Source organism: Quercus robur, chromosome 10, assembly GCF_932294415.1.
Source record: "Quercus robur chromosome 10, dhQueRobu3.1, whole genome shotgun sequence".
Classification (NCBI taxonomy): domain Eukaryota; kingdom Viridiplantae; phylum Streptophyta; class Magnoliopsida; order Fagales; family Fagaceae; genus Quercus; species Quercus robur.
In genome coordinates this window covers 29,115,157-29,129,966 of record NC_065543.1, presented here as the reverse complement: position 1 = coordinate 29,129,966, position 14,810 = coordinate 29,115,157, and the positions used below count along the sequence as shown (strand labels likewise).

General features: G+C 35.1%; 1 protein-coding gene across 2 annotated transcripts in view; it reads right to left on the bottom strand.

Moving 5' to 3' along the window:
* Positions 1–3,068: 3,068 nt before the first annotated feature.
* LOC126703194 (uncharacterized) overlaps positions 3,069–14,810 on the bottom strand; it is a 33,370-nt gene continuing 21,628 nt past the window's right edge. Inside the window, exons 26-42 of one of the 2 annotated variants that reach the window (XM_050402146.1) lie at positions 14,619–14,737; positions 14,464–14,536; positions 14,241–14,360; positions 9,781–9,849; positions 9,490–9,660; positions 9,356–9,403; positions 9,118–9,259; positions 8,823–8,920; positions 8,499–8,643; positions 8,320–8,408; positions 8,002–8,112; positions 7,205–7,279; positions 6,070–6,135; positions 5,710–5,898; positions 5,517–5,627; positions 4,843–4,923; positions 3,069–3,395 (exon numbers count right to left, since the gene is read on the bottom strand). In XM_050402146.1, coding sequence (XP_050258103.1) covers positions 3,372–3,395; positions 4,843–4,923; positions 5,517–5,627; positions 5,710–5,898; positions 6,070–6,135; positions 7,205–7,279; positions 8,002–8,112; positions 8,320–8,408; positions 8,499–8,643; positions 8,823–8,920; positions 9,118–9,259; positions 9,356–9,403; positions 9,490–9,660; positions 9,781–9,849; positions 14,241–14,360; positions 14,464–14,536; positions 14,619–14,737 — 1,731 coding nt within the window. In that variant the 3' untranslated portion in view covers positions 3,069–3,371. Of the gene's footprint in view, positions 3,396–4,327; positions 4,680–4,842; positions 4,924–5,516; positions 5,628–5,709; positions 5,899–6,069; positions 6,136–7,204; positions 7,280–8,001; positions 8,113–8,319; positions 8,409–8,498; positions 8,644–8,822; positions 8,921–9,117; positions 9,260–9,355; positions 9,404–9,489; positions 9,661–9,780; positions 9,850–14,240; positions 14,361–14,463; positions 14,537–14,618; positions 14,738–14,810 lie in introns of those variants that run through there. The other variant, XM_050402145.1, reaches the window with a different exon arrangement.

The following is a 14,810-nucleotide window of genomic DNA, read 5'->3' as shown; positions in this document are numbered from 1 at the left end:
GGTCTGTTTGTAATTTAGGGCTTTCTCATCTAGAAATGCAAGGCACAAAAAAAATACAAAATGGGTGATATTTTTCACAAAATATGCATAAATAACCCCTACATTTGGTGCAAAAAAATTTACCGACTACACAAAACTTACTTTTTGTATTTTATTCTCTCTCTCTCTATAGTCTTTTTATTTTCCTCTCTATAGTTTTTATTTTTTTTGGTAATATGATGTGATGATGTGTGAAATTAGTAGGTTGTATGCTTTGAACTTCAACGGTGGATTGGTAACCTGAAAAAGAAAGAAAGAGGCTATCAAAGGTGACCAGAGTGAACCGGCCAAGGACCCTTCAACGGCTAAGTCAGATTCCTCTCTAGGACTCAAGTATAATGAGTGAATGAATAGTAATGCATACCTTAGTCTGGCGAAGTTGGGTCATTTTAAAAAAGAGTTTGGAGTGGGTCTACTTATTAGGAATCATTAACGTCGTGAGAAATGTGTGGACTTAATGGGGAGAGTAGAGCGAATTTCAGGGAATTCACCTCATGTATTGGAATAGTGGATAGTGGTGCAACTATTCTTGGTTTGCATAAAACACCTTAAAATCTACTAAGTGTTTGTTGTTCATCTATACTCTCTTGTGGTGTAGACGACTGGTCTTCCTTAGACAACTTCTTGCCTTGGTTTTGAATATTGTTCTCCTCTTTTCCTTTTGATGACTATCTTGGATGACTCTTTTCGACGAATCATATTTTTATAAATTACCCATTAGTTGCCCCTTTGTCTGTAAGTCGTCCATATATTCATCAAATATGCTTTATGTTATTTCTCGTTTTTCTAAAACATGTCTTTTCTCTCTCTCTTTTTTTTCTTTTTTTTTTACATGACACTCCTCAATTCTTTGATAGCTTGAACACTAGGCATCATGAGATATGCTGATATTACTCGGTGTACATGCTGCCACGTGGCTGTCAGTGAGTGGTTGATGGGTCACATCACTTCGTTCCTCAAGTGGATTGGACACGTGGCATTCTCTAATTGGCTCGTGGCGCTTCGATGACCCACTTGGTTGCCTATAAATAGCTCAATCTCTAGCTTGCCCTCCTCACTTTCTCATATTTTCTCATTTGACATTTTCACTCTGGTTTACAAATCCATTGAGATAAATAAGTAAATAAATAAATAAATAAATAAATAAAAACTCTTGGTTTTAATCAGTTTTCTGCTAGGGGTTCTAGTTGTAGGATGATAAGATTTCTTCCAACATCTGATAGAGTGTGGAAGAAAGAGTTTTTCTTCGTTTTTGGGCTAGTGACCTCGTCGAAGTTGGTAGGGATTTGTTCCCTCCCTTGGTTTGTGCCTGGGGTCGTCTTTGTTCTAAGAGTGTGTAACTTTCTTTTAGCTCATCCAATTCTTTATATCCTCGTCTAACTCTATCTCACTTTTTCAGGTCACTGATCCACCGTTAAAGTTCGAAGCACATGGTCTACTGATTCCACACATTATCATGATGTATTCTAAAATGAAAAATGGGATAGCAAATATATTGTTAATTGGTTGCTTATTTATATATATATGAGATGGGTTTAAGTTACACCTGATGTAACTCTAAAAAGTTACACATTTTTTATAAATATTTTTATTATAATTTCATTAGTTACCTTTGAAATATTATGTTATGTTTGATTGCAATTTTTGCCTTTTGATGTGATTTCTTTTGGGACTGTATGTAATCTATGGATTCATTTGCCGAGTTCTGTTTTGGACACTAGAGGAAATTAAAGCAATTTAAAGGGTCAGTGTCTTTGAGCAAAATTCAGATACCATGGGAAGTAAGGCACCAGGCTGGGTTGGGCAATGGAGCGCAGAAGGTTATGGTGGCAATGATGATGATGACAAGTTCATGAACAAGGTAGGAAACAGCAGTGGCAGCAAGATGGGTGATGTGAAAGCAGCAGCATCGGCAGGACTCGGCAAGGCCAAGGCAGCTGCATCAGTGAGCGCCCAAAAGGTTAAGAGCGGAACCTCGGTGGGAATCAAATGGGTCAAGAATCAGTACCAGAAAAAGGTCTCTAAATGAACAAAGATTTGCTCCTTTGATTGGATGAATGAAAATTTGTATTTGTTCCAAAAAAATAACCAGGAACATTTTACATGAAACTTTATACATACAAGGTGGACAATGTGAACAGTTCTCTTTGTTGGCCTGGTAGTCAGTTGCTCACTTTTCTTATCCCAAGCCCAAAGGTGGACAATTTGATTTAGTTTTGCTGTTCCTCACCCTCTATAATATATTAATATTGTTGTGCTTTATGATGTACATTCTGAAGATTTTGTAAAATCCTTTTAGTGACATAATGCCATGGCAGTGCTAGCAAGGTCTACCATAGTAGCAGACAGCTCCCACAGGACAGCGATGGCAGAATTAAGACTATGATCTCAGTTTCGACTTAAAATTTCAATCGCAGATGACTATTTGTGTCTCCCAGAACGGTCTGTATAACAGCCGAGTCTATAAATTTATTGGAACTTTTCGTAATAATCTCACAGGAAAACACTTTTTAGTTTTTAATAGTAAGGGTTACCATTAAACCATAGAAAAATAGAAAACAATACACATTACAACACCTCTAAAACACGAGACAATCACTAAACTAAGAATTGTTGTCAAATCCTCTAGGGGGTCTGGGAAGACAGATTTTGCAATAATAAAGCAACTACGTTTGGCAAATACATTTGCTTCTCACGCAAATGTGAAGACAGACTTTGCAATAGTAAAACAACCATGCTTGACAAGTACATTTGCTTCTCACGCAAATCTGTTTCCCACGCAAGCCAATTATGCAAAGGATCAAGCCTTCCCACTCAACTTCACAATATTGATTCATGTATTAATATCACCTCCAAATAGACATGCAAATCCACATGTTTAAGTGTGAAGTTGTAATTGATGTGCTTAATTTTTTTATTCAGCAAGTACTCATGGTGGTCCCATGTATAATTGCTTAAAATCCAATCCCAGCATAACATTACATTGAAGCATATTGTGAAGTATAGTGGGGGTGTATCAATAGGCAGACTAGTCACTGACCACAGCTTGTAAAATTCTATCATTAGATGTGCCATTATTTATTAACGATGCCAATAACAATTTCTGCACCAGGTCCAACTTCTAAAACTATTATCTCAAACTAGACGACTAGATGGAGGCCATCCTTTACCAGTGGCGCTCAAGAAACCAGTCCATGTGCCATTATCATCCCTGTTTTGCTTTCAACCTTCCACTTCTATCAACTGATTCAATACGTCCTCCCACCTCCCCCTTTTTCCACATACCCATCGGTGTTGAGCTTGTGCCAACCCCAGAACTCTAAAATACAGAGTCAAGCGCGCACACATCCATAGAGCTGCACAAACAATTCATTTACTTAAAATAGTCATTCACCCTAATCATAAAAGAGGTAGTCAAACTGGCAAAAGTAGACATTGATCCAAACCATCTGGAATTTAAAAAGAACATAATACTAAACAGTTGACGAACTAAAAAATAGTCATTGATCCAAACCATAGTGAACTGCCTAGAACATCAATCTAATGAAATACATAAAATTTACATCTAAGCTAATTCCATTATTTTCTTAGTTTTATTTGCAACTCCTATTCACATAGATACAGCTTAATCACGATTCAGCAAATCCCAAAGGTGTTCTCGCCATATAGGTCATATACAAGAAACCATCTTCTTCCTTATTTTCCTCATAAATTGCGGATATCATAGCCGCTGCAATAAATTGAAACCATCTTCTTCCTTTTTTTTCTGCCGGCAACCTGTGGAGGTGGAACAATGGTGGAGGAGCAATGGAGGAGGAGATAGAGAGAGAAACGTAGGTTTAGAATGGAGAGAGAGAGACAAACGGAGAGACAAAAGGAGAGGAAGAGAAACATAGAGAGAGAGAGTCATACTTTAGAATGTAATAAATGCGAATAATTAATAAGATTCTAATAAAAATATTTGTAATAATGAGGGTAACCGTTGGATCTACTTAAATCCAATAGTTTAAAAAAGATGCAATTTGAACCCATCTCTATATATATTTATATATTTAGCTTTGTGATGCAAAATAAAGGAAGTTTGCAAAACCGAATGGAATGCTCTAATACATATATGTATATCAGTATATATATAGATAGTTACACACAAATCAAAGCAGAAAACACAAGTCGTACAACATAAAGCTCTTTTTTTTTTCTTTTTTTTGGTCCGAGGGGATTTTAATCCAAATTCTCATCGTGGAAATAACTAAAGAAAACCATTGAGCTATAAGACTCTTTACCGATATAAAACTGATTGGGGTCACCCACATTATTGATATTTATATAAATCATCGTGCGTTTATTGCTAGCCTCCCAGTCAATCATTCACAAAAAATTACAAATTGAAGGAAATATCATAAATTGCCACATCATAATGCTGATTGGGTTGATGGCCTTTTCCTAATTTGTATAAATTATCATGCTTTTCCTGCCGAACCAAATAGATGCATTTTCTCTGCAACCACAGCTTTCATGGCCTCCTTTGCAGATGCCATAACATAGACTAAATCTTTGCTGGGGTTGTTCAATGAGTCCATGTAAGCCTTCCGCACTTCAGTGTTCACATTGAACTTTCTGACGCCCAGCTCTATACAACCCTGTATGCAGTAGTCAAGCAAGCTCATATGATGTCAATTAACCTCAAAGCCATTCACCAACTTAGTTATAGTACATAAGAACATGTTTTGTTCTCGAATTGTTAACAAAACCTTCAAAAAAGCCAATAAATTCTAAAAATTTGTATTTTATAAATAATTGTACCTTGATAAGTTCCTTTGACAAGCCAGAAGCTCCATGAAGCACCAGAAAAACTCCTTTCTTCAAACACAAAGCGCGCAAATCCTAAATGTAGAAGGAAGCTAGAATCAGTAAAAAGCTAATATGGATGAGGTGGAGGCATGAATCAAAAAATTTAGCAGAAGGCAGCCTTTTCAATATACATTTTTTATGATGTTCTTAGTTTGAGAGGTAAAAGGAGATTCAGCATTATTGAGTTGTAAGGATGTTATTCCTGACACACTAGATAATCTGGCCCAGTGGCCATAATATTACACAAAATAACCACGAATCTCAAAGCTTTAAGTTGAAGCCAAAAATTTTAGCAGGACTAATGTGAGATCAATATTTTTAACAGCATATTCCTTAGCCATTTAAATTTACAAATTAAATTTCAAATCAACAGCATAGACCATATAACATAAAATTATTCTAGAACATAAAAACTTAGAAACCTTAATGTAACTTTATCCAAAAAAAGAAAAAAAGAAGAAGAAAGAAACCTTAATGTAACAAAATATGGTAAGTTTTTAAGTACCAACCAAATGCTGCCTTCCTTTTGTAAAGTTACATTAATTACACAGAAGTCAGTAAATTTTTTAATCCTAATTGAATTACTAAACTATACAATGTCAAAAAAGTATTTATATATACTTTACCTTGAGCAAATCAAGTTTAAGATTTGGGCCACTTGCAGGGTATTTTCCATGGATATTTCCAACACACACTGCCAAAGCATCTATGCCAGTCTCATCAATGAATTGTTGAGCCTGAAATTCATGAGGCTGGTTATTGGCAACATTATGTGCGAAAAAGAAAAGCTGACTCTACCTAATTCAAAACAGAAGTAACCTGATTAACATCAGTCAGTCTTGCTTCATAATCTTCCACAGTCAAGTCATCTTCTGTTCCTGACAACCTCCCTAATTCAGCTTCCACTAGCATATCTTTTGAGTGAGCCAAGAATGATATGAACTTTGTATATGATACATTGTCCTTGAATGAAAGATGTGAACCATCTACCATAACTGAATCAAATCCCTGGCACGGTTGGGTTCAAAAAATGAAATTGACTCTTTAGTTATTATTTATTGAAGATAAATTGAATGCAATCTGACCACATAGAATGCTCAGCAGTAAATCAAATGGAAGGTACTCTACGGTGACAGAAAGACATATGGCTTTGATATTAAATAAAAAAAGACAACTAACCAACTCAAGAGCTTCAACCAGGTCTTGCTTTGAAGTTCCATGATCAAAGTGAACAGTGATGGGGACCTGCCATTCATGTATTAGCATTTACTCCAAAACATCTGTACATCTTACCTTAAGTATAAAGAAGTCAAAGAGTCTGGCAATGTAAACCCCTAAGAAAAATTGAATTGGGTTGCAGTACAAGAACAGGCTCATGAGATGTTTAGTGACCTGGTATTTGGTTATTAGAAAATCATTTGGTTGATTGAACTACTATGTGGTTACATCATGGATAGCATTTTCTCAAAATTTTGTAGTCTCCAAGTATAATAGTGTAAGTTTCCTTTCAATTGCCTGAAAAGGTAAGCCAAACACCAAATCACATAAAGTTTGTGCTATTACTATGTCAATATTTAATCCTTCATATTCTCCATATATTCTCAGTATTCTTTTCCTCCATAAAAAATTGCTTATTCTTTGTTCTTTTTTTCCTTTCATTTTTGCAGTATAAATTATTTTACCAACCATAAGAAACAAACACATCCAATATCTCTTTCTTGTAACACAAGATCTAGTAACTAAATGTCATCAGCAATAGTTTAACGAATTCTAACCTCAAAAAGTAGGAAGGATGTCTTCAGAGAAAAACTAAAATTCTAACCCATACATATTTTTTAACCAAACAAGGAATGAGATCAAGAGATTAACAAAATCCAATTATTTATAGACAAAAGAGATGCACTTCTTCAGGTAGAACAAAATAAATTCAGCACAAAGTTTTGTTTCTGGTAAGGGTTTTTGGGAGGAATAAATTCAGCACTTTTAATTGAATGACTAATTTTCAATGCTCAAGTTGCATAACAGCTGTATAAAATATATGTCACATCTAAGCTAAACAGAGGCATATAAACACATACTAAGCCAAAACAGGGCTTTTTACCAAACAATAGCATTCGCCTATTGAGTATATCAAGTGCTTGATAGAAACTCGTGCAAACAACACTGGCCTTTCTGTGCTTTTCACCCTGAATGTGCAAACAATTTTTCTTTGTTTCTCTTTCAACCTTTCAGTGCTTTTTTATTTTTGCCCCTCATTTTTTTTCCTAAACTTATTTGCTTTCTACTTAAGTCAAGTGTATGAAATGGCACTTACACTGGCTTGTTCAGCAGCAGAGACACAACAGGCAACCAAAGGAATTCCCCCTTGCTTTAAGGCACCAGGATGAATCTGAAAAGGAACAGAATCAAGTCAGAAAATTTCCCTAAATCATGATTCTTCCAAAGAATTTCATCAATCATATCATCAATGCAGACAATGGTCAATAGAGCAAGATTTTAGTACTGAGGGATAAGATTAAAAGACAAGTGTTGAAAGAAATAATGCAAAATATTAACTAATATAAGTTTTTTTAAAAATAAAAAACCTTAATTTTTATACAAAAATAATGTAAATGTATGCTGTTAATTGAGATGAAATTAAATTTTTTCCATCATAAACAATTCACATCAAGATTCAAAAATCCACCTAGATACAAGTTCATTTAAAATTCAATTGAGACTCAATATAATATAATTATGCTTAAGTTTCTCAGTAATCTCAAGCAAATATAGGTAAATATTTCATACAATTAAAAATAAATAAATAAATAAACAATACATAATCATTGACATATATTAACTTTAAAATATTAATGTAAGTATAAGAAATTTACATGTGTTATTTGAATAGTTAAGAGTAAATTGAGAAAATAAATCAACATAAAGAAATGAAAAATATAATCATTAAATCCAAATACAACCTAAAAATAGAATAAAAATTGACAACACATGTCCATGCTTCAATTTGGAAACTCAATAGTCTTATCACAAATTATGGATAAAATCATGGCAGATGTCATTTATGAGTCTCCATGGCTATAATATCAATCTTCTAAATAGACTACTTCCAACCTGTAATATGGCAGGACTTTGTTCTTCCTCTGCAGCCGCAACAACTGCCTCAGCTCCTTCCAAATTATAAACGTTGAATGCTCCAACAGCATATCCACCTTTTTCTGCATTCTGCATATAGAGAAAATTTTGAGTATCAGTGGAAAAAAGTATCAAGATATCTTAAATTTTTTTTTTTTTTTTTTTGATAAATATTTTATTGATCCCAAAAAAAAGAAAAAGAGTCACCCAAGTATACAGGATGTATGTGATTGGGGACCAATATAATCAAGCACACAAATTATAAAAATCTTTATATATTATTTTAATGGACATTACAGAAAGAAGTTCTTTTGTAGATGAAAGTCTAAGAGGACGAGCCCAAGATTTCACAACTTCGGCCAGTGCTTTACTGTCACCAACATTACCTATAAAGCAGATTTTCAAATTGTCAGACTCAAAATAAAATTTTCAACAAAAGATTACATAACCGAAACACTATAAGAACATATATTCACCCGGGAAAACAATGTATGGAACTCCAGGATGTCTACTTTCAGGACCTAGCTGCCACAAGGGAACACCAGCCAATGCTTGTCCAACTATCTTGGCACATTTTGCTTCAAGGGCTTTTGTAGCAAGATCTGATGAGGTAATTCCACCCTAAAAGAGAGTAATAATGTTTTCAGTATGTAGCATTTGAATTTGAGTACTTTGAAATTAGTCCACAAGCTCAAATTGTTTTAATAAAGCTTCCACAATGTGTCAAGATCAACATAAAGTACCATTGTTTGCCATGTCAACAAGGTTAAAAGGAGGAGTATTGTTTATTATAAAAGTACCTTTGCAAGAATGTAACGAGGTTTTATAGTAATCTGCCTAACAATTTCCACCAGTGCTGAGCTCACTTTGAAATTGATCTCCAAACTCTCGGAAGGAGCTGCAAATGCAAAATGAATTGACACATGAGAAAAGGGGAGGCAGGAAAAAAAAGTACTGCTGTTCCAACTGTTTTTTTGAATACAGACATTTAACAACTTGCTCTAGTGGACATTATCCATAAAGAACTTTATATTGTTCAGAGAATTCAATATCCACATAGCTAAGCAACATATCCAGGAAAAAAAAGAGTCGAACTTTTTCCAGTGATGAGCTCCCGACTGGTCAGTATTAGAGTGTCCTTATGAGCCCTAAGAAAACAATCTGCCATGGCTGCTGTTCTACTGATTTCCTCTTCCCTCTCTTCTACAGACCTCATTGCAAGTTTATCAACAGAAACCTGTTTCATTACAAAGTTGGCTATTCAGTCTTTTATATGAAAAGCTATAATTATAACAAATCCACAACTAAAAGAGAAACTTAGTATTTGGGTAACCTCAATACTTCTTAAGATCTGGCCACATTGTTGTCTGAGCTCTTCCACCTGTGGAGGGAGCACCAACCAAGTAGAGATATCAAAATATTGGATAAAAGAAAGAAACAGAAATCTCCATTATTCATCATTTCTACCTGTTTAGTTGTTTTTGGAACATATGACCCTACAACTATTAGGCCACCATTCTTTTCTTTGTTTATTCCTAGATCCTTTGGCAAAATTGGGGCTTTAGGGATAATTCCAATGCGAGTAGAAACAAAACTAGCAGCAGTACGGCATAGGAAACGTTTTCCCTTCAATTCAGCCTGTCAGTTTAACATAGCTTATTAAAACAAATACTAGCTTTTGAGGAAAACATGCTGGAAAGTAATCACAATTATACTAATTGAAAAACAGAAATATCATAGCAATAGCAGGACACTTGCCTTAATCATTCCAGCTGCAAATACAGCCATGTCTCTTTCACTAGCTGCATTAACTATACATGTCGACCCCTGTTCATGAAATAAACCAGAAACAAATTAGTCAAAACCTAGCATTTCATTGTCAAAAGAAAACACACACACACACCTGGCACAAGTGCGGCTAACAGAAGTGCAGCTAACAGTTTTGTGTCATATAAACTTCGTAATTAAGCTGTTAAGATGCATTACGCATGATACCTGCAAATAGATATACATTACATGACTTGACTATACCTAAACCTTATTACTAAGACCTGCCTCATAAAAGCTTTCAACAACAACCATGTTTAATAGTTGTTAGTTTAAAAGATGAAACTCTGGAGTAACATGTGGTACTTTTGTTCAGCTAGAGAGTGAGATATTGGATGTCTTAGTGCATTGCAACACTGCAGTACTTAGGACTCAGGCAAAAAGAAATAAAACCAATTTATGGCTAGATGATGGAGTAGAAGAGTCAAAACTGTATGATTTGAATTACTAACATGGTAAGGCGGGACTTACGAGGCAAAAAACAAACTGGAGAATGAACAATGGATAGACAAAAGGAATTGCTAAGCCCAAGTACGATCCATGAAATTTTGCATCATAAACAGGACCTGACTAATTCACCTTATAGACTTTTAACCCCTTGAAAAATGGAATAAGTGGGAATTTTTTGTTTTGGAAGAATACAAAATGCTGACTAATGACTTTAATTATAAAAAGAGAAGGCTATGTTGCTGATAAACACTTCTCATAAAATTACTCACAAAAATATCAATGTTTTTATTTTTTATTGTTAGGTTACACATACACACCCAATGGGTCTTGAACCCACAACCTCTGTCTAAATGTTTTTCACCCCTTTTTTTTGGGCAATCAAGTAATTTCTTTGAGTAACACACTTTCTGTAATTTCTTCTCACATTTACTTTTAATTAACAAACTGACTTTCCAAATAGCTAGGTCCTATGATACATTGAAAAATCAAATGTCATTTACTACATTAGCGAGATAAAGATAAAGTAGCACTAGGATAATGGCTGATATGTTCTTTTTCTTTTCACTATGTTAAGCTCTAAACAAAGATCTGCTCATTTGTAACAAATGATGACAAGACAAGCTTCACAGATATTCTAATTAGCTTCAATATTCATAGTCATTCCCCTCTAGAGTAGCTAAAGTGCATGTTTCTCCTACAAAGGAAAGGTCCTGGAAAGGGCAATCTAGGTAAGTTCCTAACCTACTGGCTCCTGTCTCCTGCCACTAAATTTAAAAGCCATATACAGCTATGATAATCCCCACATAGCTAGAGGTTCCTATTAAATCCACCACATTGGTAGGGTTGTTAGAGTTGGAAATCAGGAGCAACTGAGGTTAGATTATGTTAATTCAAATTGGTAGGACCACTAAGATAAGTGATTAAATTATCTTTTGCGAATTTTCTTCAACAAACAGTTTTTATTATATCGCTTATTTGGTGGCGGGTGGGAGGGGGGGGGGAGGGGTTCACTTTACAGGATTATATAATAAGAAGAAAAGGACGAAATCTCATGAAAACAAGTTTTATCTTAAGCAACATAAGCATCTCTTCAACACTGAGTCACTGATTAGTTCTTTTTGGGTCCATTTCCCAATGTCACAACCTTATCCTCTACTAGGGGTCTATATGAACTGAGCCAAGCTTGTCTCAACCAAGGGCTCAACTCAGCTCACCTATTAAGCAGAATGACCCAAGCTCAAGTTCATGCCAAAGCTAATTTAATATAACGATATAAACTCAAGCATTAAGATCTATTACAATTATGGTTAAATGATTAAATTCTCAATTTTCTGATAGCTTAAAATTTTGGGACGATAATTTATCATAGTATCAAAGCAAGTGATCCTAAATTCAAACCTTGTCTCCACCCTATCCTATTTATTACAAGGGAGTCTGGGTCCACACATAAGGAGAATGTTAGATATATGGTTAAATAACTAAACTCACAATTTCCTTAAAAGCTTAAGCTTTTGGGAAAATTGATAATTTATCGACATGATTGGCTTCTAGGCTCATGTACCAGCTCAAGGGCAACTTGCACTAACAGATTTTTTTTTTTTTTTTTGATAAGTAACTTGCAATAACAGATTTGAGGAGGAAAAGCTTTAAAGAGATTTAGTTATTTGAGTGTTGTCACTGATCCTTAACATGGGACTTACGATTTACATTGCATTCTAAAGTGAGAGCGGCTAAGAGGGTTTTATCTATATGTCTTCCCTCTCATTAGATCTCAATATTGAGGTGCAGGAATCCCAAATTGATGAAAAGCAAGAGAGGATGGTAGGGCAACAAGTCTTCCCTCTTCCATCTTTCTGATCTTCTGGTGTGGGCCTGTATGGGAGGGTAGGATTGAGATCTGGACTGGTTTAAAAAATTCCGAATGTCAGGGTGAGGATAGGAACCTCAAGGCTCATTGAGCCGCTCGTGAGCTTGACAAGCTTACAGAGCCCCTCATATTTCTGATCAAGCTGAGCTTGAGCAGGGTAAATCTCAGTCAGCTTGGCTAGTCTGGAGCCCTGGCTCATACCAACTTTCGGTTGGATTGGGACCTCCAACCCAATCTAAAATCTATGTCTATATTCATCCCAAATCAACCCATTCAATGAACTGCAATTTGTAGATTGGATACAACCTGCTTGAGTGAAAAAAGTATCAGGAAATGGATCAAGCCTCATTGTTTTCCATCTAATTTGGAATGAAGCAATAAGGCAAAGATGCTGTAGCTGTTGACTTGCCTAAAAATGAAGGTGGGCTGAATTTGAGAACTTGGTGGAACTCACTCCATTACACTTATCAAAAGGGCCAACAATATTGCCACTGTCCATGGAGAATTTATTAATCCACAAACAATGTACCAGAAATTTCTCTAGATTTTATTTTCTTATCCCTATCTTTATAGAGCAGCCAATGAAGAAGAAAACCTCTGCAATACATGAGAACCACCAACTTTGTAGAATTTTGATGGAATTTCTTAAACCATTGTCTCCCTCCCTTTTGTTGAATCTATCATTTTCTTTATTTCGTTCACCAAATAGAAACATTTTCTTCCTCTTCCCATCTAATTTACCTTTCATACTTTTCTAGCAACTTTGTCCAATAAAAGAAGTTCTAGAAGCTTCAACCATAGTTAATGGACATTGCGGGGCAGAACATGATAATGTATTATTCTATACTAATCACTGGTTCCTATCATATAAAATAGATGGAGTTTATTGTGTAATCACTCGTTCTTATCAAACCAAATACATAAACTGCCTATTCTTTTAATAGAAGCTGCAACAAAATATGGCTGTTGATATTGATATTTCCCAGACAATAAAAGGCAGAGGCACTTAGACTCGGCTGCATTTATATCCTGTTTTACCCAGACACTTCACATTCATGTGATTGTATCAACATGATATGACATTCATAAGGGTATGGTACTAAAAACTCAAAATGGTGGAAAATATTTGGAAATATATCCATATATATATATCCAACACTGGATACTTACCTGCATGTAACATTCATACCCAAGTCTATGTACCAAATGTCATTTCTATGGTATGGAAAATAAACAAACTAAAGCAGGTATTCTTCAAATAACGTTTATTTGATCCATTTAACAACCTCAGGATGCTCCAGCTAATTGTTATAGACTGGTGTCATATGTGTTAGTTGGCTGGGAAAACTACAGATCATCTACTTCTTCATTGCGCTGTTGATAGAGAACTTAAAAGTATGGTGATTTCTCTTTTTGGGATTCACTAGGTTATGCCAAAGGGTGTTGTGGTGCTCTTGGCAAGTTGGCAAGGAAGGCAATGTAGACATAGTAATATAGAGATTTGAAAGGTAATCCCTCATTGTCAAATGTGGTGCATCTAGAGGGACAGAAATGCTAAAAAATTTGACGGAAGTGAAAAATCTGTTCTTGACCTAAATATTTTTTAAGGTTTTATTTCTCAAATCTTTATTTGAGTGGATAAATTCTTCAGGTCTATTCTCTTTTGCCAATTTTCCTGAGATGCTTGATAGCTTACTTTAGAGCTTAATGCTGGTGTATACATCCTGTTTACATGACTTGTGCCCCTTTGCTCTTCTTATTGAAATATTTACTTACAAAAAATATATATAATACTTTTGATCCATAAAATGATAGTATCCCACTTAATTCAGGTCCAAATTTTATAGAAGAGAAGTGATAAACATATCTGCTGAAAAACATTCTAGCCTAGATTTATTTTTACCCCTCAATTGACATTATTGACAAATTACACAACCACTTCCGAAGATATAGAAGCATATTATGACAACTACTTAATGAGGGAAATCACTTCAACCACACAACTAATGTGTTAGTGTACGTATGTATTTCTGCAGTTGTATGTGTGCATGTGAGTGTTCACGATATTATGTACCTTTGGAAGATTGTAAAGACGCTCAAAAACAGCATCTGGTCCACCTTTCCTTAACAGTTGTATAGAAATAGATGTTACTTTAATGGCTGGTATGCGGCCACCTGTTTTCTCCTCCACCCACTATATTTAGACAAAAAAATTTGCAAATTTACGAGAAATCTACTAGTGTTAAGAGTTTGTATAAACGATTACCCATTTTGAACAATCAAAGAAAAATTTTGACCTCACGGAGGTTTGAAGCTTTGTAGCCAAAAGCAGCATCTTTAGCAAACTCTGTGTCCCCTGCAGGGACAAGCCTACAGACACCATGATCCATGTTATATTTTTGCATCTAATAATGACTGAACAAACCTTTCAACACAAAAAGGGAAACCTTACTTGTCAGAATCTGCAACATAGTGTACATCTTCAATAGTGTAACGCCCTCCTTGAAGAAAAAAAGGGCAAATGATCCATGCATCCATCTCCCCTAATACTGAAACAGCAGCATCAGCTTCCTAAAAAAAAGGCAGTCCTATGTCATGATGTGAATTGAAATTACTCAGTCTCAATAGCATTGACTCCACAGTA